Source organism: Notothenia rossii (genome assembly GCF_949606895.1).
Source record: "Notothenia rossii genome assembly, chromosome: 5".
Lineage (NCBI taxonomy): Eukaryota > Metazoa > Chordata > Actinopteri > Perciformes > Nototheniidae > Notothenia > Notothenia rossii.
Genome location: NC_136903.1, coordinates 53663346 through 53690657, shown reverse-complemented (window position 1 = coordinate 53690657; position 27312 = coordinate 53663346). Strand labels below are relative to the sequence as shown.

Below are 27312 nucleotides of genomic sequence, written 5' to 3'. Positions count from 1 at the left end.
CCATTGGACTCCTATGTTAACTTCTGTAACACTGGGACATCACTACTGTAAGTAAAACTCCATCACCTTGTACGTGATTTTCCCGGACTGGGACAATAAGTCAGGCTGGGAATTATACACCCAGCCTGGCCACTACCAGTTTTCTTTTGTGCCATTTTGCTGGATTTATTTGTCAATATTTACAGCGTTGCTGCCCATAGTGATAGCCCTCTAGTTTAAATCTACTACCCAAAAATAAACATACACTCTAAAAACAAATGCCTTGGCTCAACAAAGAAAATCAACGCAACAGTTTGCATCAATGTTTATTGAGTTAAGACAACTTCTAATGAAATTGTCTTAAAGCAACAAAGTTATTTGAGTTAGGGGAGAAGGCTTTTCCTCTACAATCAGAGGTGTTTTTAATTACCACTTACTTAATAATTGGTAGCATAAACACAAGTTTTGAAGTTGATTACTCAAAAGATTAAGTTGTTCCGACTAGTTTTACCACATGATTTAAAAATAATTTTAAGTTGTAAGTACTTAATTACCCTCATTCGGGATATACGTTTTTAAGTTGATTACTCCAAAAATTAAGTTGTTCCAACTTGTTTTACCGCATGATTTAAAAGGAATTTAAAGTTGTATGTACTTAATTAACATCATTGTGAACACACGTTTTTAAGTTGACAACCATTTATAAATTAAGTTGCTCCAAATATATTGTATTCAATAGTTATTTTTCTTAGCTTTTTCATGTTTTTGCCTTTAAAGAAAGAAATTAATTGATTCGACAACAAAAATATTAGGCAATTCAATTTTTATTTTGAACTGCAGTTGTTTATTTCAACACATGATGTTTCAATCAGGAGAGAATTCATTTTGTTTGAACATTTATTGACACATGCCATATAATAAGGTGCATGAACACCTGAAATCACAGCTGACTGCAGGAGAGAGGAGAACCATTTTATAGTTTGGCTGCAGCATGTTGATTGGCTGCTGGAGAATGAGGTGAAATGTAATAGGTTAAAGAGAACGCCTGTGATGAGCTGATTATAAGCAGCTGCGGAGTGAATACACCCAGTCTTCCTGAAAGAACTTGCGCTGAGCTTCATTTAAATCTTGAAAAAAAAAGATAAATAACACAAATTTAAATTGCCCCACAAATAATTAGCCATATTACCATGGGAAATGGGGACACAGCAAATAAATGCTGCCGTCACAACAAAGTTAGAGGTCTTTGCATTATTTAAAACCAGTGCCAAATATGTAAAATCTGTAAAGTTTTTGTAAAACTACAGTAACAAACTCTCAATGGCCACCAATCTGCAGATCACACACATCAATTTTACAAAAGATGTAACAAAGATGTTTACACTGCCAACAGTCATTATTTCAAACAGTATGAACACATTTAACGCAGAATGCTTGCTCATTCATTTGTTTCCCTCGACCACGATAGTTGCCATCGTATGGTCAGATCCTGGGGTGGACTGGTCACTGATGAAGGCGATATTCATGTCCTTTTGAAGCACATTAAATAATAGGTCAGCGCATAAGATAATGAATTAGGTGATTGCATACTTTTTAAACTGTCACTCATTATTACCAGCTGCTAAAGCAACGCTGGTATTGTTTTCACCTATTGAGTCTGCATGTTTGTGTCATCATGGCAATGTGGTCCTGAAGACACACAGAGGTGCTTTTGAGTACTTTGCCTAGTGTTTAAATGCATGTGGACAGATTTTGTCAATCACAACCGTGCAAGTTTTAGTGTATCTTCTCATTGTTTTTGCAGGTTCCATACAATATTTGAACTGGTTAAGTGAAGAGCAGAAGCCACTTTTCAAATTGTACACAATCCTTTGCCTGCCATTGCTGTCAACACCTATTCATGCTGAACGTTGCTAAGATATTATTGATTGGGGTGTGGCCAAAAGTGTAATATGTTTCGAAATGTAACTGACAGAGAATTTATTTTATTTCAAGATTTTGAATTACGCCGCTAAACTCCTTGAAAATGTCCTCTTCCTTTTCTCCAAGGTACACGACAAGGCAGCGGATGGCTATAGTTCTCTGAGTACTTCAATTGTATTGTGCTATTTTTGAAAAAGAAAAAAAGAGAAATTACCTACATGAATATATTCTGAATGGGTGACTGCCAACAACTTGCATTTTGATGACAACTCTAAATAACGATCCTACCTCAAGAAGCATGTCCTTGATCTGCTTCACCGAGATTCATTTTTAATAAAAAGCGATATCACAATAGTAACCAAAGTATTTTTACTCTCACAGTAGCCTCTACTACTTTGTATCCTCTCACAGAACTATTCACAGTTCAAAGGCTGCTAATTTTGGTCAAACAGCAATTTGCTTATACAGTGCAACCACAAGGCTATCTACTGTATTTGAATGACAAAAGATGACACTCACCTTAAAATGTCCTTTGTATATTTCTATTTGCCTTAACTGTCGGAACTTGTCTAGGCATGTTAAGTGGGAGTCGACTTGAAATCCTTAACTCAAGGTGTAGAACAATTAAGTTATCAAGCCAATTGCATTACTTACTACAACTTGAATTTTGTTTTAAGTCAATTAACGCAGAAATCAGAGTTCAAATTACACACAATATTAAGTTGATGTAATTACCAACATTATTACGTCAACACAACTTATAAATTAATATTTGCAACTTAAAATGTTTATCCAAATCAATGAACTCACATTTTTATCTTGCAACCATGCAATTAATTAAGTGGAGGTGAAAGGTCGCCTGAGTTTGTTTTTAGAGTGTATGGAGATGTGTTACTATTTAAACAAATGTGCAAATCTATTTAGGAACCTATCCATGTGAACATATTTTAAGTGGAGGTGGACCTCAAATCCTCTAGGGGGGTCCGGGGGGATGCTCCCCTGGTAAGATTTTTTTTTGAAATGTTGGACATAGGCATTCACACCTAATAGTCTGCTCTCTGGTGCGCACCAGACCACAGTTTGTTACATTGTTTCATTTTTCAGAAGGTTCGGTTTGCGTTCGCACGGGCAAAACTCAAACGGAATATAAACTTTAAACACAAGTCATGTGCTCGGAAATGCTGTTCAACCATTGGTCAGACATTAAGGGGGTGAAAACGCAAAACCCGGCAATTTCTAGCGGAGCCTCCGCCATGGAGCATCGGCACTTTCGGCAGGTTATTCTCATGCTGCTGTTAATATTGAGATCAACAGACACTAGCGGCCCGGCATATGATTACATAATCAGACAACGTCCGTTAAAAAACATTATTACATGGCTTTGTTGAATACTCGATTCTGATTGGTCAATTCAGAACACGTGACACGTTGTTAATCCAGAACAGACAGACCGCTTTCAAGGATTTATTGACCGTTGTTAAGGTATGGGATTAGTTTTGTATCATAAAGATAAAGCAACACTTTCTCAGAATAAAGCAAAACTATGAGTTTAAAAGAAGAAAAAAACTAAGTCAAACAAAATAAAATACATTTCAAAAATAAAACTATAAATTGCAAACAAATCATTTGTGTAATCATGTAAACTATAAGTATTTTTTCTTTGTTTTACCATAGGTTTTTGTTTGCAGTTCTTGTTTCTTCTTTCTCAATGATCAGACTTTTGCTCTCGCTGCAGCTTTCTCGTTTGCGCTCCCTCATTTTTTGTTTGAGATTTTGACACAAACATCCCAGGTGGGCGGGACTTTCAGGGGTGTGTCCCCATTGGCTACTCAGTTTTTGAGTGACAGCCCACTACACCACAGATCATACAGTACAACTCATGCAGCAAACTCCGGAGTCCACTCGGCCACGTTAGTGTTGGTGTCTCCTGGGGAGTTTCATGAACATATCGGACTTCTCTTATGGATTGCTGTGCATTATACTTGTGATGTGTGGTTCATACTTTATTCCAACTTTAAATATTTTAATATCTGAACACACTGCTGCTGTTAAATAATTTCCCAATTTGGGATTGATAAACTGTCTGTCTATTTATTTTATAGATTAAAAAAACACATCTATGTATTTTCCAGCTAAAGGTGATACACAATATAAACTGTATACTATTATTTTTCAAAGACATGTTACATTTCAAAAGCATATATTCCTATGTTTAGGACAAACAATTAAAGACTGCTTTAATTTAACAAATTCTACAATATAAAAGTGGCAGATTTGCTTTATTAAACAGACCAGACCTAGGCTGCATACCAACACAATTAGGAACATGCTCACATCTTACTATGTTGGTCTGAAGAGCTGAAGCATTCACACACAATGGATACAAACTGTGTTGTCTCATTCCTGTGAGAAAATGATATACATTTAGCATTAAAAATTCGACATACTATTCCTAGCCTGAGGAAGATATGAATAATCAACAGATTTGAATGGAATCTCTAACATTTTCATGTAGAATAATGACAAAAGAGTGATTATACAAATTACATTTATTGAAATTTGAACCAGAAGATGAAGTCTCAAAGAATGTTTTAAATAAAAGTACATAAAACAAAAAGGTGGATAATAATAACATATATTATTAAATGTATATGTAAAGACATTTGGTCAAATGAAATGACACTGAGCCAGTGATAAGCAGGGTATCTGCAGGATTCATAGAGATGAATTTACTACCTTTTACTACCTTTTTTACTACCTCCACAATATTTTTTACTACCAACACGACATCAAGCAGCAGCCCTTTTTGGACTACTAATTATAAGGTATTAGTGTGACACTGTCACACCCGTCATACATATCAGGTACACTAATGTTTAATTGTGATCATTAAGTATTGTCATTGTCAATTGTGTTTTTTTTTGTAGTGTTGAGTTGACCCTTAGCCCTAATAAAGTGAGTAATAACCTTGACACTTCTTAAACACATATCACTTAACAACCATAAATATTAATAATAAAGTGTCACATCACACACACTTACTCACAAACACGCATTCTCTCACAAACACGCATTCTCACACACACACACACACACACACACACACACACACACACACACACACACACACACACACACACACACACACACACACACACACACACACACACACACACACACACACACACACACACACACACACACACACACACACACACACACACACACACACACACACACACACACACACACACACACACACACACACACACACACACACACACACACACACTTAAGCAGTTACTGGTGCGTATTAATAATGCGTATTAATGAAAAAAATTGAAAATCAATCAAATAAATAACTTTAATGAACAATATGCTCTGAGGACTACAGCTTTCAAAGATCTGCTTCAATATAACATTCACCATATTTAAACACAATAACGTGTGTGAGGAGTGCATGTATGCACATGTCTGTGGGTGCGCCTTTGTATGGATGTTGTTGTTGTTGCAATCTACATTGTATCTAAGTGAATCATTTAAAACAATAACTGTAGGGGTGTACGTGTGTGTGTGTTTGTGTGTGCGTGTGCCTGCATTCGTCTGTGGGTGTGCCTGTGTGCAGTTGTTGCAATCTACATTGTATCTAAGAGAAACATTTAAAACAATAACTGTGAGGGGTGTACAGTCACAGAAGTCTCAGTTGTGAGGACTTATCTTCAATTATTTTCTCCAATTTGCAGAGCTCTTCTTTTTTTTCTTTCTGCCTTCTGCGAAGGGTATTGGACTTGATTATCAGTTCAGCCATTTTGGACCCAGCCTTTCCCTCAGCCTGCTCGGCCAACTTGTCCGCGTCCTTTTCCAGTGAGTGACAAACACGGCGAAGTACCTCTTCCTGTCTTCTGAGGTCCAGAAGCTCCTCCTCCACTGCCTTCCTCCTCAGAGCATGGGCAGCACTCTCTCTCTTTTTCTTTTCACTGTCAAGGTACAGTCTGTACTGGGATCTAGCTGATGAGGCAGAGGCAAGGAGCTCCTTTGTGAGGGGCACTTTCAAAACACCACCACAACTGTTGATCCTGTCACAAACTAGTCTCAGTGATTCCAGTGTGCGGTCATGGAGATTGCATGTCTCCACCTCTTTGTTCACTGAAAATCCTCTTTCCACAGTGGCTTGGCCATGGGAAAGAAGGAGGAGACTCTGGCAAAACTGCAGCAAGTCAGGGTAAGGCCTGCTGAGGGTTGTGTAGAAGAACACATCAAGGCGGTCCTTCAGTGGCTTGAAAGCCAGGAAACGTTCATCCCGTCCTTCCAGAGAGGTCAACGATTCGAACTGTTGAATGATAACATCACCTACAATATTGACAAAAACATAATCATTAATGACATTTAAGTACATTTCAAAGTAGAACACCCTTAGAACATGGCCTTCATTTGAATGACCTTCCCTGTCCCTAGACATACTGTATTTTTTCTTACCAGCTGGAATGCCACCTGTCAATCTCTTTCCCTGAAGGAATGTCTGCACTACACTCTTCATTTGCTTGATGCACCACTCCGGTTCTTGGTGGATTTGTGTGGGATCAAGGCATGCAATGTGCCTAACCATTGGAACCTTTAGGGGGGATTTGTCTTGCAATTTCATGACAACCTTAACAAGGCACTGCAAACATTCTTTCCTGAAGGTTAGCAGAGAGAGCTCCCCTATCTTGCCTCCTGGTTTGCTCTGAAGGGCCTAACAAATAGAGAACATTAATGTTCATACAAGGATATTTATTTGTCACATATATAGAGATACTTGTGTAAAACCTGTGGGGAAAAGATGTTGGTTGTCTGCTCTCTGGGTGTGTGTGTGTGTGTGTGTGTGTGTGTGTGTGTGTGTGTGTGTGTGTGTGTGTGTGTGTGTGTGTGTGTGTGTGTGTGTGTGTGTGTGTGTGTGTGTGTGGGTGTGGGTGTGGGTGTGTTTGTGTGTGTGGGTGGGTGGGTGGGGGAGTGATGGGATATGTGAGTATAGTTCAGGATGAGTTCAGGATGCATAAACATTCACTGCTATGATTGGAAATTAAACTATGACAAGTTACACATTTAAAACAATCCTAACAATTTAACCAGAGTGAGAAAGAGGTTTGGTATATCCTCATGGCTGTGGTTCAGTTTAAGCCTCAATGCCAAAGGCCTGGTGGTGAAGACCACTGAAGTTTGAAAGATAACCATTAACAACCACACAATTACGATAGCTATATTGCTTACCACAGAGGTGGTTAAATAATGCCCAATGTTACTCATTCATTTTCTACCCTAATAGTTCGAAGTAACTATTTATTTGTGCCGACAGCACATTTCATGTATGACATTGAAAGTATCTGCAGTAATTACCTTGATGGCAGATTCAGCACCCAGGCCGATGTCCACATTTTTCAGAGCCACCCAGTTCTTCTCCTCAGACACCTGGATTGTGATAAGTTGCAGTGGGCTTCGGTCCTGTATAAGTTCCCTTTTAACAAATCGCCGCAGTAAAGCCTTAAAAGAACAACAAAAACTGTTAGCAATCAAGTCACACCTGTCAACTGATACAGTTTAATCACATTCAAATAAAGACAGTTACTCTACAGGAATTACATTTCTTACCATCAGGAGTTCTTTCAGATCTTTAGCAAAAAAGGGCAGCACAGGCTCGTCGGTCTGATATTTGGTCAGGAAGGGGTTGAAGCTTCGTGCAACTGACAAGAAGAACTGGAGCTTTGGAATTATCAAATTATCATCCCGTGCTGCCAAAATGATATCATATGACGCCGTGTTTGGGTTTGTCACCTTTTTCTTCTGAACAGCATCAACATATGTTAAAAGCACAGGCCAAATGTCGACAGCTCTCTCAGCCACAGGGACATTTTCCACCCATCTGTGGCCACAGAAAGATCGGGGAAAGGTAGAAGATCCTGTGGTGGCGGTGTAATCTTCTCTACGGGCAGGAACATTGTGGAAGATGTAGTGCATAGCTCGCAACAGTTTGTCTACCTGCCATGTTGCGAATCCTGCCTTCATGGCATTGTGGAGGGTGTGCAAGCCACAACTGCCAACACTGATGAGTTGTGCATCCCCATGAAGCTCTGAATGTTCGTTCTGAAGGAGCTTCAGCAGCTTGAAGTTGACATTTGGGCCATCCATACTGACAGACAGCAGGTGTCTCAAGTTGAGTTGTGCAACACATTCCTGTGAATTGTCACAAAAAACAAAGTTTATTGAAAATTTTAATCTGTCCTGTGGTTTTTGGTTATTCATAAAATAGACAATAGATAGACAGTAAATACAGTGCCAGTAAGTATAAGTCAAACGTGTTTCCCCCTTTGTAGTACCAGTATGCATCTTTCAGAAATATTAACCAAATCCTTCATCAAAATGTGACCCTGCAAGGCGAAACCAGTTGCTTTGGTAAAATGTACAAAACTAAGTTATTGTTCTCATATGAACGGCCATAAACTAAGCTTTCCAACGATATGTATATTGAGGCTATTGCTAGAACAATCGTTAAGATAACTGTATCCAAAGTGGCATGGTTCTCCTGTCATGATAATGCTAGAAGAGGAGAAAATCACCTTTTTAAGCGGCGTTGACAAATGGTATGACTGCTAATGTGTTGCATCTTCACCGGGCTTAACAGTCAAAACGTATGTTTTTCCGTGATTTGTCCACGATATGAAATGATATGTAGACTGTATACTGTCAAATTATGCGAAAACATGAAATTCAACATTTTAACCCGGATGTTTGTTTACCGTGGATTTTCTCAAAATAGCATTGAGCGCAAAGCGACTGATATCGCCTTGCAGGGTCACAAAACACACCCGACACACACGTCGTGTAGGCTAAAGCTTAGGCTAACTATGACATAAACATTTTCAAATGGGCATATAACGACAATAAGAAAGAACAAACAAGAAAATATCAACTCACTTTAATGCTTTGCAGCAAGTCTTCAGCCCTTGCATGTCCAAGAAACTGTGACCCAAAATATGAAGACGTCACGCGGTCATCTCTCCAGAACCGAACGTGAATATCCATTTGCTTCTTCTTGGCGGACTGGTTCAGAGACTCGTCAAACATGACAACATATGGCCCAGAAGCATTGATGCTATTTATAAGAAGCTTCTTAAAATGTGGAGCAATGCCAAATCCAAGGATATACGATGTCTTATCTTTGCCACAAACAAAACTTTTGGCTATGTCGGAGTCAGTGAACATGTTTTCGAACAATTCCCCAATGCCCTCATTCGAATTGAATGAATGATGGTTAGCTGCTGTGTTCAGGCACCAGAGAACCTCAGCCCTGAGGGCTGATGTTTGTGGCGGTAACGTCTGCTGTTTGGCTATCGCAGCCGTGGTGGTGCTGGTGGCACTGGTTTGCTGCCGAGGTGGTGCGACTGTTGCTGATAAGTTGGCATGATCTGCCGCGATCTGTGTGGTGCTGCTGCTAGCATCGCAAAACAACGAAATCGGCAGCTGTCCCCCCCTCACCCGAAGCCGCTGCTGGTGTATAGCCGATCCACTGTGGGACTTGATAGCAGTAATGCCGTTCCAGGTAACATTTATAGTTTTTTTGCAGACACTGCAAAATGCTTCACGGTCATTTCCTATGACGGGTTTAAGCCAGTCTTTATATAAGGGGTCATCAACCCATAATTGCGAAAACTTGCACTTCCCCATTTCACACTAAATTTGCTCGAATTTGCTAACATCAGAAAAAGTAGACTGCAACTGTGGCAAAAGGCGGCTCTGCTAACGTCAATTGTTGGAAAAAGGCGGAAAATGTTGTAAGCGTCGCTGATAGGCTATGAAGTCCACACAGGTTACCTCTACGTCATTGCTATCAACTACGCCTCACTCAGGTCCTGTTAGCACCGTATATATTTTTAAACTACGTAGGCTAGATGAAATTCAAACATGCAGACACAAATAATAAGCAAACAATGGAAACTCATTATATATTGAGGCAGAGTTTTAAAAAAATTACTACCAAGTCAAATTGCGTTTGTTACCTTTTACTACCTTTCAAGGGCCTTAATTTGGGTAGATTCTTTTTACTACCTTTTACTACCTTTTACTACCGCGCGGACACCCTGATAAGTAACAGCAACGCCCAGCGTGGAGGAAGATGGTGCAGGTCTTTCTTCATGCCCCCCCTCCATGCTGTCCCCTCAGAGGATGTGAGAAAACGGGATAAGACTCTGGACACCACGCTGTCTTAATGATCCACACTGTTAATATGAGAGGAAAATAAATGTTTTAGGAAATGAAAAATATGAAGTTAACAAATAAAACACAGCTCAGGGACAGTCATGGACGGTAGGTTTTCCTACAAAGTTAACTCAGCCTCCATTGATTTGCATATCAAATTAGCGTGTTAATAAAATAAGCTATCATGGCTTATACTTGCATATCTAAACAGAATCATGAAAGCCTGTTGGTAGAGTCAGGCACACGAGTCAGTTTGACTGTGTGCGCCGGTGTCTGAATGCTCACTCACTGCTAGCTATGTAGCTAACTGTTAGGCTACTTAGCTTGCATTGTTATTGATCTAAAGGTAGCAAAAGCTAACTTTCATAGCACAGCTTTACTTCTCACTTACCACAATAAAGAAACAGACCGTATAGTACAGCACAAACAACACAAATGATCAATACTTACATATATTTTCACTTCTAGTATTATAATAATTGAAATGCTGGGGGTGTTCTATCCACGCTCAGGCAGCCACCGCACCACAGCTGCCTGCACAATCGCTGGAGGACTGGGCTGTCACTCAAACACTGAGTAGCCAATGGGGACGCACCCCTGAAAGTCCCGCCCACCTGGGAGGTTTGTGTCAGAATCTCAAACAAAAAATGAGGGAGCGCAAAAGAGAAAGCTGCAGCGAGAGCAAAAGTCTGATCATTGAGAAAGAAGAAACAAGAACTGCAAACAAAAACCTATGTTAAAACAAAGAAAAAATACTTATAGCTTACATGATTACACAAATGATTTGTTTGCAACTTATAGCTTAATTTTTTATTTTTTTTTTATTTTGCTTGACTCAGTTTTTTTTTCTTTTAAACTCATAGTTTTGCTTTATTCTGAGAAAGTGTTGCTTTATCTTTATGATACAAAACTAATCCCATATTAAAGATGCTCACATCTGCACAAAGAAGTCCGTTCGATATAACTGTATACAGTTTGGCTGAAAAGCAAAGTGCAGTTTGCTTTTCTAACTGACAAGACAAAAGCGACAAGAAAACAGCGGAGAAGTAACGGGCAGAAATCCTCCTTTTTACGCAGGGGTGCAGACATAGACATCAGACGGCGACACATATTCAGTTGCCAGTTACTTTGGCATTAGGGCAGGGATATCTAGATACTTTCCAAGGTTTGACATAATGAATTGTGCCACTTTTAAAGCAAGCAACGATGTTTTCAAATCTGTAATCAAAAAGCTCCTCAAAAACGCTATCGAAGCAGTTCCTGCCGTTGCTACGTTAGTTCAAACAGTAACAACGGACTATTTTTCTCAGCGGATGCATGTCAATTTAAATCAATACATACAACTATTTTTTAAATCAATAAAATAATTTTCTAAATCCACAAAAGCATTTAAATTAATACTGGGAGTCGTGTTTGTTGAGAATGTGGCCATGTAATAAGCGGGATAATGTGCAGCGACTTGGTCATTATGGGGGAAAGAACACCTTCATGCCGATCTAGATCCCTCCGCTTCGTTGAAGATATCCGCGTTCTTGTGACACGTAAATACTGGTGCGGACTGCGTTCACACCAGCAATGAACCGCTCCAGAGTTCGAAAGCAAGCGCTCCGAGACCACCTATTTTAGCGGACCAGAGTTCGGTTGTTTAGTTCACTTAAGAGCAGTGGCGTAGCCAGGAATTATTGTGTGCGTGGGCCTGGAGAAATGTAGGTGGGCCAGGGGGAGACATATTAAGCGTGGGGTCTGAGCTGAAACTTCATTAATGATTTTAATGATTTTTTAATGCACTAATAGAACATAAGCATAAATTAGCAGTGAAAATAAAAACATAGGCACGGCGGCCTCAGAATGTGTGTAAAACTGACAGGGATGGGTATCGTTAAGGTTTTAACTTTTATTGATAGCGCTTATCGATCCGGTCCTTTTAACCAGTGGTGTACCCCCACTTATTTGAAGCATGATTTCTTTTTTTAATAGTCAAATACATCTAAAATCATTGCCAGTGTTATCAGTTGCAAGTGTGTGTTTGTTGTATTAATGACGAAAACATAATAGGCAGATTTCACAGTAATTATAATAAAAACGTAGCTCAAGCATTTATGCAACTTGATTTGAAGCTGTGTGTGTGAGGGGCAGAACCGTGTGTGTAGGGTGGTGACCAGGTGTCCCGCACTGTGCGGGACTGCACACACAGCATTTTTATTATTTGTCCCGCGTCCCACACATTGAGACTATGTCCCGCAATTGAGTGATAGTCGCGCAGAAAGGCCGGATCGGTTCGCTGACAGCCGGCACCGCCCTTTATTATTATATTGTCTAAACGACATCTTGTAAGTTGCGCTGACAGGCGACACAGAGGTCCCCAAGCCCCCCCCCCCCCCCCGTTGACAGTTCACGAGCGCGTCCATAGTGTCTCCCGTAAAAATCGGGAGCATTTCAAAATGCAAAGTTTGGGGTGGGGGGGGGGGGGGGGGGGGGGGGGGGGTGCTAGTGGATCGCCGGAGCTGTTAGATTGACATTAACATGATTATTGTAGTTGTAAGCAGGGGCGGATCTAGAAAAATATTCATGGGGTGGCAAGAGGGTGGCAGGAGATTTTGAGGGGTGGCATCCCCTGACAGAAGTATATGCTGATTTAATCGCAGTCATGTCAATTAATGTTAACATGGAAAGCCACAATATTTATTTTAACTCAATAACATTTGGTGCCATTATTGTGGCACATCAGTAAAGCCTTAAATATAAATACATAAGGTGGCACACGTAATTTAATGAATTTTAACTGAACAATAACTGAATGAGTTTGTCTCACTCTTAGACCAGCATGCGTACCAAGTCTATGCAGACTGCTGCAATAAGTATATTAATTAACTGTCTTGTCGATTTTTGTCTAAATTAGTATGATACTATTAACAATCATATTATTCCTATCAGCTGTCAATCACTGTTATGATTCACATATTCAGTGTTATTATTAAATAAACTATATTTTTTGGAGGAGTTAATGATGAATGTTCCTCAACATGCTTGCATGTGCTCAAGGTGCTTGCTCACCCTCCTTCAAAATTTGAAAGACAAGTAATTACTATCATATATCAAAAGAATCAAAGGAACAGTTCAGCGCCCACAAAGAAAAAAAAATATTTAAACACGTAAGGTCATCATCTTAACAGTTTATTATGCTCATCGAGTCATCCGTGAGCAGAGCATCAAGTTGACATGCCTATAACAGCTGAATGTGGCGATTACCATCTTGTTCAGCAAAACGCCTCACAAACTTATTAAGATTTAAAGCTATGGTGCGTTTTGATTCAATGCTGAGTACAGCCTGAAGAACATATCGAGGATTAAAAAACTAATGTCACAACAGGACTTAGAAAAGCTTGTCCATGCTTTTATCTTTAGTAGACTGGACTACTGCAATAGTGTATTCACAGGGCTGACAAAAAAATCCATCAGAAAGCTGCAGCTGATTCAGAACGCAGCTGCACGTGTCCTCACTAATATACTAATATACAGTCTATGGTCCTCACTAACATTAAAAGAGTGGATCACATCAGTCCGGTTCTGAAATATTTACATTGGCTTCCAGTCGGCCAAAGAATTGAATTTAAAGTACTATTGCTAGTTTTGAAATCAATAAATGGCTTAGGACCAAAGTATATTGTTGAACTCCTGCATAATTACGAGCCATCAAGGTGCCTCAGGTCTTCTGGGACGGGTCTGCTATCGGTTCCGAGAGTAAAAACAAAACATTGAGAGGCAGCATTTAGCTTTTATGCCACGACAATCTGAAACGCTTACTATTTTTAAATCGAGACTAAAAGCCGCTAAAAACATATCTCTTTGGCTGCTTTTAATTTAGCTGCTCATATTCACACTACAGTAGGCCTATGCCTTTTAACGATGTATTGTATACCTGTGGTGTTTATTTTTATTATTTTATTATCTTTGCTTTGTAATGCCTGTTGTAAAATGCCATTATATGTGTTTTTACTGTATCTATTCCTAAAAAGTATTTTAATTTGTTTTGTAAAGCACTTTGAATTGTCGCGTACAGAAAAGTGCTATATAAATAAACTTGCCTTGCCTTGCCTTGCAGCCAAACTTGACAGGCTCTTCTCTGTCATTGTAGACCGCAAATACCTCATTCCTTCCATCTACTTGGATCCGAAATGCTTCTGGTTTTGCGCTGTCCCCCTGTTCAAATGAAATCGCCGCCATTCACATTTCCAGGCTTGCGCCAGGAACAGGGGAGGGGTTACAAGTGCTGCATTCACTTGCACTAGGACATTAGAGATTTTCTCTCATAAATGTCCGATGAGCCACAACTTTTCTTTCAAAACAAAGCTGCCAACTGGGGTGGCAGCTGGGGTGGCAAGGCATTTTTCTGAGGTGGCAGCTGCCACCCCGTGCCACCCCGTAGAACCTTCACTGGTTGTAAGTGCACTGACTTGCGGCTTGTAGCACCGTCCTTGATGGAGCATATGTGTGGGCTGGACCTGTATTTTACAGGAAAGGAGTGAGCAGTTGTCGATTCTTGTTCTGTTGTCTGTGAATATCTGCCTCACCCTCTCAGACTTTGAGTTTTGCGCACTACTAAAGAGACGTGTTACCATGGAAACCAAACAATGGTGTAGCTGTATTAAAGTCAGAGTGGAAACAGTCGTGTGTAAACTGATTTTGTCAGAAATCGGGAGAAATGCGGGAGAAATATGACCCCGGGAGGAAACCGGGAGAGGGCAATGAAATCGGGAGTCTCCCGCAAAAATCGGGAGGGTTGAAAAGTATGAGCAGAGCGTGTGTGTAAACTGCCCCACCCCCTCGCACACAGACGGGGGAGAGAGATCTCTCGTCTGGAAAGATCTAAAAGACGCATGTTGCTGTCTTTTTGCATATTAGAAACGGAGTTGGCGACACTACAACTGCAATGTAATGTTTGTGTAGCAATAATACATATGACATATATATAAATATATATATCGGCGGCCACAGGTTGTTTATCCTTGACAGTCGCACATGGGCACACACTGAGTGTTTTCATATTCAGCAAATGTGTACACGCTAAACTGCAGACTTCAAGAAGAAATAATACTTTCATTCACTCACGGCAAAAGTTACTGTACTTACTATAAAAACCCACGGTAAAAAAATGCACTCCCTGTTTCATTGTCATGAAGGTGGAATCTAACTATATCCAGAATAAGTTTTATTGGATCCAGGCTAGAAACATGTTTATTTCTGATGTAAAGTTGGGCATTTTAACATGGGGGTCTATGGGAATTGCTCCTTTCTGCATCCATCCCCTGTCGGCCACTAGATGAACTGCAGTTTGTGGCACTTCCTTCTGGGCTTCCCGGCTCTGCGCTATGAAGCGCTGATTGGCTGTGGGTGGGCCAGACGTGCATGTGGGTGGGCCCAGGCCGCACCAAGCGGCTAAACGCACCAAGGTTCGATTCTACCGGACTATACAAGGCAGGTGTGAACGCACCCTTAAATGCATCAATCTGGTGCACTTTGAGGGGGAAATAAAGAGACTACACCCATATGAAACAGAACTGTATACATTTAAATAATCATAAAATCATAAGAACATGGCCATAACCAATAACATCCCAGCTATAAATGTTTGGTTCTAAAAACATTCTGAGAATGTTACATTAATTGTTCTAGGAATGTTTTTGGTGGGAAGTTTTCTTTTGGTTCCCAGAACGTTTTTCTGAAAGGTAGGATAACGTTCTCTAAAAAATTTCTTAAAATGTTTGGTGATAACCTTCTTAAAATGTTGTTGATAACATTGGTAGAACATTATGCCCTCCTATTCTTAAAACGTTTTCAGCGGGAAGTTTTTGTTTGGTTCCCAGAATGTTCTTCTGAAAGGTAGAATAACGTTCTCTAAAAACATTCTTAAAATGTTTGGTGATAACCTTCTTAAAATGTTGTTGATAACATTGGTAGAACATTATGCCCTAATATTTTTAAAACGTTTTCAGCAGAAGCTTTTATTTTGGTTCCCAGAATGTTCTTCTGAAAGGTAGGATAATGTTCTTTAAAAACATTCTTAAAATGTTTGGTGATAACTTTCTTTTCACGTTTCACCTGACCAAACACCTGATTGCATAATTGTTGTTATTGAAGAGAGACACACAGAAACAAACACATACAAACAAACAAACACTAACAGGGGTTTCAAGGAAGGGCAGTGACAGTCAGTCCGTTCTTCTATATGTCTGTCGGTCTCAAATCTAAAGGGTGCAATCACGACTTTTATCCAATATGCATAAACAGCGGACACTGTTTATACGCAGCACTCAGAAACCACACACGGCCAGATAGCTTATAACCTACATACGAGACACAACCTTTATAGTCAGAAAAAAGTGTGATTATTTATATATTTATATTTATATACATAGAATGTTTTTTAGAGAATGTTATCCTACCTTTCAGAAGAACCTTCTGGGAACCAAAATAAAACGTCCCGCTGAAAACGTTTTAAGAACAGTAGGGCATAATTTTCTATCAATGTTATCAAAAACATCTTAAGAATGTTATCACCAAACATTTCAAGAATGTTCTTAAATAACGTTATCCTCCCTTTCAGAAGAACATTCTGGGAACCAAAATAACACTTTATAAAACACTTTCTGTCATCTCAGGCCTTAATAACATCCTCAAAACATCCTCTGAATGTTGCAGTTAAAACGTTATAGTTAACCTTAAACCTTATAGGAACATTATTTGAAATAATAAACATCCTAAAAAGGTTCTTTGAACATCAGATTCAAACTTTTCTTTAAAACATTATTAGAACCTGTAGGTAACGTTAGCCAAAGATGTGAGAACGTTCCCCGCTAGCTGGGATACCATATCCAATATGAAAAAATGTTGAAACTTGTTTATTTATTTGTTTTTGGTTCATTTATAGTTGTGAGTGTGTCTGGGCTCCTGAATCAGCCTCATATGTCTCCCTCCTCTCCCCCCTGCTCCTCTTTGAGGCAGCAGCAAATACTAGTTTTAGCTCTCAACAAGTTTTTAAAGTTTATCTTACCTTTTTTCACCTAGTTAACATTTTTTTTGTATTATTCATGCATATTTTACTAATCACTCCCCCTTCAAATGGAAATATGTGTTTACATAAATGGTTACCAAACCGTTTGAGACCCACAGAGATAACGTAGACAAACGTAACTATCTAAACACTCACCAGGGGGGTATACTACGAAGCAGGATTTTTGCTCAGCCGGCTAACTTCAGGGAAAACTCGGGGTTTCCGATCCTACGAAGCTGGTTCTCTTTTTAGCAGGCTAGATCTCCATGGTAACTTATGCTGTGCGGCTAACCAGGGGGGTATACTACGAATCTAGTTCAACCTATCCTGGATATGTTTTGAGTTATCCGGTTGACTTAATCAAAAACAAAGCCGCTCTCGCTAAACTGTCCTACAACGCTGGCTATCAACTTGTTTGCTCAAGCCAGCCGTGTCCTATCTAGTTAGGTGCGCGTTCACATGAAAGGGGTGGTATCTGGAGCATTCGACCAATCACAAACATGGAGAAGCGTACTGACAGCGCAGCGTCATACTTCCTGAATGAAAAGTCAACTATAATATTAGTCAAATATGAAGAAGTTAAACTTTAAACATCCATGACTTAAATACTTTATCCAGGATAAAAGCCACACCTGCTGTCATAGTATTGTTAACTGACTACAAGGGGAGTTGTCATATACGTTACGGCATATTTACGACAGTTACAGTAAGTGGGAGTGGCGCGAGAGGTAGTCTAGGTTGGGATTGATGAACTACCGGAGGAGGCAATAAAGCGTGCTGTTAAATAACCAACTGTTCCGCTGTCTGTTAATATCCAAGATATTACATGGTGTCAGAAGTGGTCGGGATGGCAAAGTTTCAACCACCAGAGAGTTTTTGTTTCGAGAAACCCGCCGAATGGTCAGACTGGAATAAACGGTTTACACGGTACAGGACAGCTACTAAGTTGGACAAAGAAGAAGGTCCAGTTCAAGTAAGCACGCTGGTGTATGCGCTCGGGAAGGAAGCAGAGAACATTCTCAGCTCTTTTACCAACGGGGAAGAGGAAAATGAGTCGCAGTATGATGTTGTACTGGCGAAATTTGACGCATATTTCATCCCGAGACGCAACGTTATACATGAACGGGCATGTTTCAACCAGAGAATGCAGCGCGCGGGAGAGCGCGCAGAGACATTCATCCGCGCACTATATGAACTGTCGGAACATTGCAACTTCGGAACGGCTCGTGAGGAAAATATAAGAGACAGGATCGTGGTGGGAATTCTAGACAAGGATCTGTCTCAGAGGCTACAGCTGATCCCTAACCTCACTCTGGAGATGACGGTACAAGAGGCGCGTCAATCAGAGGAGGTAAAAGCTCAAGTTAACCAGCAAGGGGAGCGGGCTTACGCCGTGCAGGAAGTAGCACAACGGCATAGCAGAGGTGCAACACAGAAGTGGCGGCACCCACAGAGAGAGAGGCGCCAGGAGAGAGAGAGTGAGAATGACCACAGGAAGTGCTGGCGGTGCGGCAAAATGCCACACAGCCAGCAGGATGACTGCCCAGCAAGGAGGTCTACTTGCAATAATTGTGGGAAAAGTGGACACTGGGAAAGGGTGTGCAAGAGCAAGCAGGTGAGAGAAGTGACTGATGGTGAGGGATCAGAAGATGGACAGTATTATTATCTGGGCTCAGTTAATAGCAGTCACATTAGAGATTGGCAGCTCACCTGTAGAATTTAAAATAGATACTGGAGCCGATTGTAGTATCATAAGCGTAACTGTGTACAAAACACTGGAGCCAAAAAGGGTTCTACAGAGGCCAAAGAAGGTGCTGAGTGGTCCCGGGGGTGGATTGAACTGTTTAGGGCAGTTTATAACTCAGACCAGCTACAAGGGAAAAACATACACATGCAGGCTCTATGTCATTAGAGGGCAGAGTGTGAATAACCTACTCAGCAGGCCAGTAGCTGTAGCTATGGGGTTAGTAAAGCGAGTGGGCGAGGTCAACACCAGTGAACAGGAGTTTGGCCTACTGAAAACACAGCCTGTGAAGATAGCTCTAAAGGACAATACCCAGCCCTATGCAGTATGCACAGCACGCCGGGTCCCCATACCGCTCCTGGGTGCAGTGAAAGAGGAGTTGGAGAGGATGGAAGCCAACGACATCATTGAAGCCGTGACTGACCCAACAGAGTGGTGCGCACCCATGGTGCCTGTCCTGAAAAAGTCTGGAAAAGCACGCATCTGTGTGGACTTAAAGAAGCTTAATAAGGCTGTCAAAAGGGAGAGATTCATCTTGCCGACATCAGAGGGGATGATAGCTCAGCTCAGCGGCTCCACAGTCTTCTCATCACTTGACGCAGCGTCAGGGTTCTGGCAGATCCCACTGGACAAAGATAGCCAGAGGTTGACCAACTTCATCACGCCGTACGGAAGGTACTGTTTTAAACATCTTCCCTTTGGGATAAGCAGCGCACCTGAGATATTTCAGAGGAAGATGGTGGAGACGCTGGAAGGGCTGGATGGCGTTGCCGTCTACATGGACGACATCATCATCCATGGCAGCAACACCAGCGAACATGATGAGCGGCTGCAGAAGGTTCTGGATCGGCTGGAGTCTGCAGGCCTGAAGCTGAACAATGAGAAGTGTGTGCTGAGAAAGGAGGAGCTGCACTTCATGGGTCAGGTGATCAACAAAGATGGTGTACGACCCGACCCAGCCAAAGTGTCTGCAGTCAGCAAACTTGAACCAACAGAAAACGTGCAGGAACTAAAGAGAGCACTCGGCATGATCAACTACCTGGGGAAATATATTCCAGACCTCGCCACAGTGGGCCAGCCACTATATGCACTGTTAAAAGCAGACTCAGTGTGGATGTGGGGTCCGGCGCAACAAGCAGCCTTTGAGCGAGTTAAAGAGCTCCTCACAACGTCACCTACCCTGGTGTACTATGATGTTAACAGGAGCACAGTGGTCTCAGCAGACGCATGCAGTTATGGGATAGGCGGTGTCCTGCTGCAGCTCCATGGCGAGGACTGGAGACCGGTAGCATACTGCTCAAGGCGACTGAGCGACGCTGAAACCAGGTACGCTCAGATAGAGAAGGAGTGCCTGGCGAGCGTGTGGGCATGTGAGAGGTTTCAGATGTATCTCTACGGCCTACCAGCATTCAAACTGATTACGGATCACAAACCCCTCATCCCACTGATGAACTCCAGGGATCTCGACAATGTGCAACTCCGCTGCCAGCGACTCCTCATGGGGTTGATGAGGTTCAACCCAGAGGCTGAGTATGCGCCGGGGAAAACCCTGGTGGTGGCAGACACACTGTCCAGGAGCCCAAAGGAAGACAAGGGGCTCAGTAGAGACACAGAAGGTGGAGTGTTACGTAGCAGCTGTGATGAGCAGCATTCCAGCATCGCCGAAAAAGATAGACAGCATCCGCGCGGAGACGGCAGCGGACGAGCAGCTCCAAGAAGTGATCAGGTACATACAAGAGGGGTGGCCTGAACACCTAGCACACATAAACAGCTGTGTTAGGGAGTACTTTCCCGTTAGGAACGAACTGTCTATGCATGATGGGGTAGTGACCAGAGGGAGTAGAATAGTGATACCAGGGAGATTGAGGTCAGAGATACTAGAACGCATACATGAGGGCCATCAAGGTCTTAACAAGTGCAGAGACAGGGCCAACACTTCGGTGTGGCATAGCCACAAAGATCACACACAAAGTCGAGAACTGCATGTACTGTCGTGAGCAGAGGAGAGCACAGAACAGAGAGCCTCTCCTGTCAACACCTCTCCCAGACAGGCTGTGGAAGAGAATTGGCATAGATTTATGTAAACATGAGAGAGAGAGTTACCTAGTCATAGCTGACTACTACTCTAGATACCTGGAGATACTCCACATGCCTACCACGACTAGTGCACATGTGATCTTGAAGCTGAGAGCCACGTTTGCCCGGCACGGAATACCGGAGGAGGTTGTCAGTGACAACGGACCGCAGTTCAGCAGCGATGTCTTCAGAGGCTTTGCCTGTGACATGGACTTTAAGCACACAACCTCTAGTCCCCACAACCAACAAGGAAACGGTTATGCTGAACGTGCAGTTCAAACGGCAAAGGGGATTCTGAGACAAAAGGACCCCCTACTTGCTTTAATTGTTTACCGTTCTTCTCCACACAGCAGTACGGGTGTCAGTCCGGCAGAGCTCCTAATGGGCAGGAAAATCAGGACAACGCTGCCCACTCTGGCCAAGAACCTGCAACCAAGGTGGCCGAGCAGACATCACATCAGAGCTCGAGATGCTGCGGAGAAGAGCAAACAGGCCTTCTACTATAACAAGCGCCATGGCGTGAGAGAGCTCACACCACTGTAGCGAGGAGACCATGTTCTCACCAGACTGGACAATCAAAAGACCTGGTCCACACCTGCAGTAGTGGCAGGTGAGAGTGTTACACAGAGGTCTTATCTCATCGAGACGGAGCAGGGTGCTCTGTACAGACGTAACCGTAGACATCTCCAAGCGGTGCCCGTAGCGGGGCCTCCAGCGAACGACGACACAAATCCCAGGAATAACACACCAGACATTCAGATGAGCCCAGAACATGGCTCGCCTGGTCCAACAAGGAACACTGATGGACTGATCCAAAGCAGGTCTGGTAGACCTGTTAAACCTGTCCAGAGACTTGACCTATGAGGGGACAGTTGAATAATAAAAAAAGGGTGTTGATATTGAAAAAAAAAAGAGGGAAAAAGGGGATATGTCATAGTTATTGATGTGTTGATATTGTTAAAGAAAAGATATCTAAGTTATTGATATGTGTTGAATTGTTAAAGAAAAGATATCTAAGTTATTGATATGTGTTGATATTGTTAAAAGGAAAAAGGGAGAAGTCATAGTATTGTTAACTGACTACAAGGGGAGTTGTCATATACGTTACGGCATGTTTACGACAGTTACAGTAAGTGGGAGTGGCGCGAGAGGTAGTCTAGGTTGGGATTGATGAACCACCGGAGGAGGCAATAAAGCGTGCTGTTAAATAACCAACTGTTCCGTTGTCTGTTAATGTCCAAGATATTACACCTGCAAGATGAATACAGCTGGTAAAAGAAAAAGTGTTTTAATGCGCACATTAACAGGTTTATCATATCACTGCCCCGTCTAAGACACGAGTGGATCTGACTTTAATTACATTTGACTCGAGTGTTTCGTCAACTTAAGGTGTTGCTTAAAATAATACTTCTGCATACATTATGGGACACTGTGAGTGTTGCACGGCCAGATACGGCTCAACTGACTCAGATAAGGAAATATATGATACATTATGATGTGATATGATATGAATGATAATGGGACACATCGACGTCTGCACTCACAGTGCCGCGGACTGTAGGCTACGTAATGTTACTTTGATCCGGTTACTTATGTTGTGGCAGATATTTAATTGAGCTTTCTTAACATAATAGTATAATAATAGTTATAATAGTCCGATTACTCTGAAGATGGGAGGTGATATTCTATTCATTTTCACGTCCACACAGTCAGTGATTTTGGCCGGCCGTCTTTCCTGCGACGGCAGTTTAAACTGTATTTCCTCCGCACACTGAGCTCTGATTGGTCAGCAGGCGTGGTGCTTTCGCTGAGTTGATCTCTTATCCTGGAACCTATTCTGCTTCGGAGCACAGACTAGGTTCCAGGATAAGTCACCATGGAGAGCCCGCTAAAAAGTGAACCAGCTTCGTAGTACCGGAAATCCCAGAAGTTATCTTGCTAAACAAAAATCCTGCTTCGTAGTATACCCCCCTGGTCGGGACCAGGTTAGGTTGCAGGCTAAGAGCTCAACTCAGTGAAAGCACTGCCTGCTGACCAATCAGAGCTCAGTGTGCAGAGTTTAAAGCGATCAAGTCATATTACAGGAGAAAGGAAATACAGAAAAGCTGCCGTTGCAGGACGGCCAGCAAAAATCACCGACTTTGTGAACGTGAACATTAATAGAATATCACCTCCCATCTTCAGATCAATCTGACTATTATAACATTAGCGTTAAGAAAGCTTACTTAAATATCTGCCATAACATAATAAACCGGATCAGAGTAACATTAAGTACAGTCCGCGGCATATCACATCATAATATATATTTTCTTTTCTGAGTCAGCTGAGTTGTATTTTAGACCCTCCAGAAAAACACGGGCTAAATTCCTTGATTATGCGGGCTAAAATCCTTGATTATGCGATTAAACATGCGGGGGTTTTATGTGATTTTATGCGGTGAAATTGCGGGAAGTTGCGAAATATGCCGAAAGTTGCGAAATATGCTAAATATGCGGGGGAAAAGAATAACAATTTTTTTAAATATTGGGCTGTCTTATTTATTCTCTCTCACACACAACCTGCCACTAACGTTAAACCCCTTTACTATTCAATTAAACACATTCAATTTTTATTTATTGTAAAAGCAATTGGGCTATTTTAATCTCACACACACATACACACACACACCCCCCCCCCCACACACACACACTTCTCCGCCTCATTCTGTTTTCATTTACTCGTTCGTTATCTGACCAGCTTCAATCAATCTTGTAGGCTACTCACTTCGTTTCTTGTAGCCCTTGAAAGGGTTTTGGAGGTTGATGCCTCGGTGAACGTGAGTTGTTTGGCTTTCTTGTCTGCAGCAGCAGAGAGCATTTTCAAATGTTGGAATGAATCAAAGTGGGTCGTCACCGTCGATTTTCTCTTATGCTCCAACACACAGTTGCACAGGGTGCAGAATAGTTTCCCCCCACTTTTTGCCCGGTCTTTAGTAGAAATGTTCGTCGGTAAATGAGATGGATTAGATATTTTCATCTTGGTGTTTTCTCTATCGTGTGAGCTCCACACGTTCACTCTATACAGTGTTGTTTACATTATGTGATGCGCGAGCTGATGACGTCACGTCAAGACGAGTTAACTTTTTTTTTTCTCAACTTTGTGTGGAAAAATGCGGGGATTATGCGGCCTTTTGAAAAATATGCGGCCTTTTAAAAATCTGCGCCATTCATTTTGCTGATTATGCGGTAAATTCTGCGATCGCAGAATCGCGTTTTTCTGGAGGGTCTAGTATCTGGCCGTGCAACACTCACAGTGTCACATACTGTATGCAGAAGTATTATTTTAAGCAACACATTAAGTTGACGAAACACTCGAGACAAATGTAATTAAAGTCAGATCGTGTCTTAGACGGGGCACTGATATCATAAACCTGTTAATGTACGCATTCAAACACTTTTTCTGTTACAAGCTGTATTCACCTTGCAGGTGCAGCTATGTGGCTTTGATCCTGGATAAAGTGTTTAAGTCATGGATGTTTAAAGTTTAACTTCTTCATATGTCTAATATTATAGTTGACTTTTCATTCAGGAAGTATGACGCTGCGCTGTCAGTACGCTTCTCCATGTTTGTGATTGGTTGAATGCTCCAAATACCACCCCTTTCATGTGAACGCGCACCTAACTAGAAAGGACACGGCTGGTTTGAGCGATCCACTTGATAACCCGCGTCGTAGGACCGTTTAGCGAGAGCGCGTATGTTTTGGATTAGGCCAACCGGCTAACTCAAACATATCCAGGTTAGGTTGAACCAGCTTCGTAGTACAGGCCTCTGAGCTGTAGCTATCAGTCTCTCAGTCTGACAGGAGAGGACTCTCCTCCACCTTGTTGACAGCTCATTATATTTGTTAGCGCAGCTAGCTAGCACCAGATGCTAACAACAACAATACACGTAACCGGTCCGCGCGCTTCCTCTCTCTCGCTCGCGCCACACACACACACACCCTCCCGAGCTTGAATGACACACAGAGACCAACCGAGGGCATTAGTGTATGATCTGTATGAAAGTGGCCATGTCGGCAGGCCACAGCATGTAGACAGCCAGTCACCCTCTGTGAGGCAGAGTCAGACCCACATTTGCACAGCGTTGCGTTCACACTACATACATTAAAAAAAAATCCTCAGGCCAGCAGGCCACTTAACAGGCCAGGCCTTCGGGAAACCTCCCAGTCCTCCCGATGGCCAGTCCAGTCCTGGGCTAAGGGGCGTGACGTTTCCGACACATCTCTAACCGGTTGCCCAATCAAAACAGAGCCGGCCAGCTAACCAATCAGAACAGACTGGGCTCTGGCTTCAGACAACGGGTGAAAAGAGGTGCTGCAGCACAGGCAGTGTGAGAAAAATAAAGAGCTTTTTGAACATTAAAGCATGGAGACATGTCACAATAGAGGCACTTAATAATAATATTAAAATGAGCAGAATATTTTCTCTTTAAGTGCCCAAGCACATGTCGACTACAGAGGCTGGGGATTGAACCAATGACCTTCTTATTGTAAAACGCCCATTGACCACCTGCATTACAGTCACTTTTGTACATTGTGTTCCTGCCAGGACATTGAGTCGGTTTAAACATGACTCACTCTACAAACAGGGTCATTATGATCAGTGTGAAACGGTTTATCACAGCTACATGTAGTGTTCTGTTAGTGTCAGTTTCCAGTTATTGAGCATGTGACTGATGAAGCTGAGAAGCCAGAGCTGCAGTGTTATCCAGGTACGGGCCAGACAGTTGGACCACATGACCCACAGTCATAATAAAGGAGAGAAGAGAGAGAGGGGGAGTCAATGTGTTTGGAAGAGATAACATGACGGACCTGGACAGATGCAGTACAACAAGGAAATAATTTTCTTAAAGAAAATGAGAAAGAGAGAGACAGACAAAGACTAATTAGAGCCACAGGGTAATTTGTTTTCAGTTGTTGTTATGGTGTTTCTGTGTTATGTTGAATATTTGACCTTCAACAAGACAAGCAATAACTAATTCCTCTCCACCTGCCTCTCTCAAACACCCAAATGTTTGTTCTGGTACACTTGAAATGCTCCTCATTGAGAACACACAATATCAATGTGCTTTTGGAAAATCCAACCTGCTGTGATTGGGTTTCAATTGTGCTCATGTGTTTTAATTGCTCAAGTGTTTTTTGTTCCTGCTTATGCTCGTGTTTGTTTCTCATTTGATTATGCGCTGTTGTGCTCATGTGTTTTTCTGTGCTGCTGTGCTCTTGTATGTAAAAAAATATACATTTGAAAGCATTTAGTTAAATCTGGCACATTTACATAATTTACCCAATTCCGGTTGTCTAATATATGCCCATGTTTAATGTGTGTCCCTTCCCAAATAAGTAGATACAAAACATACTATAAATTGACATTTTTAATCAAATTGACAGTCCACTAACCAGAGCTGTTTGGTTTGGTATTAGCTAATTAGTTCAACTACCACATAACATGTGTTTAATGATTTTACACTGAACAAAAATATAAACGCAACACTTTTTTATTTGCTCCCATTTTTCATGAGCTGAAATCAAAGATCATTGAAGAGGAGTGTTCCAACATTCCACAGACCACAACCTGATCAACTCTATGTGAAGGAGAGGTGTTGCACTGTGTGAGGCAAATGGTGTTCACACCAGAAAAAAAAAAAAAAAAGTCTCTTTTCAAGATAAAACTGCACATTTTGGAATGGCCTTCTAAAGTCACACCTTTGAGGTGGATGGATTATCTCTGCAAAGGAGAAGTGCTCACTAACATATTTAGACAATTGTTTGTAGAATATTTGTGTTCACAAGTCTCATGAAAGTGGGAGCAAAAAGTGTTGCATTTATATTTTTGTTCAGAGTATGTGATATGCTTTTAAACCGTCATACACACAGACAGAATACAGAATTATCGCTTGAGGTAATCGTTGTAGAAAAATAATAAACTGACATCCATGTATTGCACACAGACACACACACACACACACACACACACACACACACACACACACACACACACACACACACGCTTGATGCATAACTGTATAGTGGAGACACACTCATACACACACACACACACACACACACACACACACACACACACACACACACACACACACACACACACACACACACACACACACACACACACACTACAGTCCTTACAGCACAGACAAATCCACATGGAAATTCCAAAACAAACATACTTGATAAATTAAACAAACTTGGACAGTGACAGAAAACCTCCATGAGTGCTGCCGACACATTATGTTACGTTGCTGTCGCCGCAGTTCC

The 27312-nt window shown here is 41.7% G+C and overlaps 2 protein-coding genes across 2 annotated transcripts in view; both read right to left on the bottom strand.

The window, feature by feature from the left end:
- Positions 1-27312, bottom strand: part of raly (RALY heterogeneous nuclear ribonucleoprotein) — a 559745-nt gene that overhangs the window by 341819 nt on the left and 190614 nt on the right. The window lies entirely within an intron of this gene.
- LOC307041755 (uncharacterized protein) lies at positions 5253-10025 on the bottom strand. The gene is made up of 5 exons (XM_079685276.1): positions 8851-10025; positions 7528-8109; positions 7276-7419; positions 6379-6634; positions 5253-6252 (listed from the first exon to the last, which is right to left on the bottom strand). The coding sequence occupies exons 1-5, from the start codon at positions 9598-9600 to the stop codon at positions 5591-5593; spliced, it is 2394 nt and encodes a 797-aa protein (XP_079541402.1). The 5' UTR covers positions 9601-10025; the 3' UTR covers positions 5253-5590.

Coding starts and splice junctions, on each gene's coding strand:
- LOC307041755 (XM_079685276.1), bottom strand. CDS start 9,600: ATGGGGAAGTGCAAGTTTTCGCAATTATGGGTTGATGACCCCTTATAT. Junction 8,110..8,850: donor ACTTGCTGCAAAGCATTAAA/GTGAGTTGATAT, acceptor GACAATTCACAG/GAATGTGTTGCACAACTCAA. Junction 6,253..6,378: donor GACAGGTGGCATTCCAGCTG/GTAAGAAAAAAT, acceptor TCAATATTGTAG/GTGATGTTATCATTCAACAG.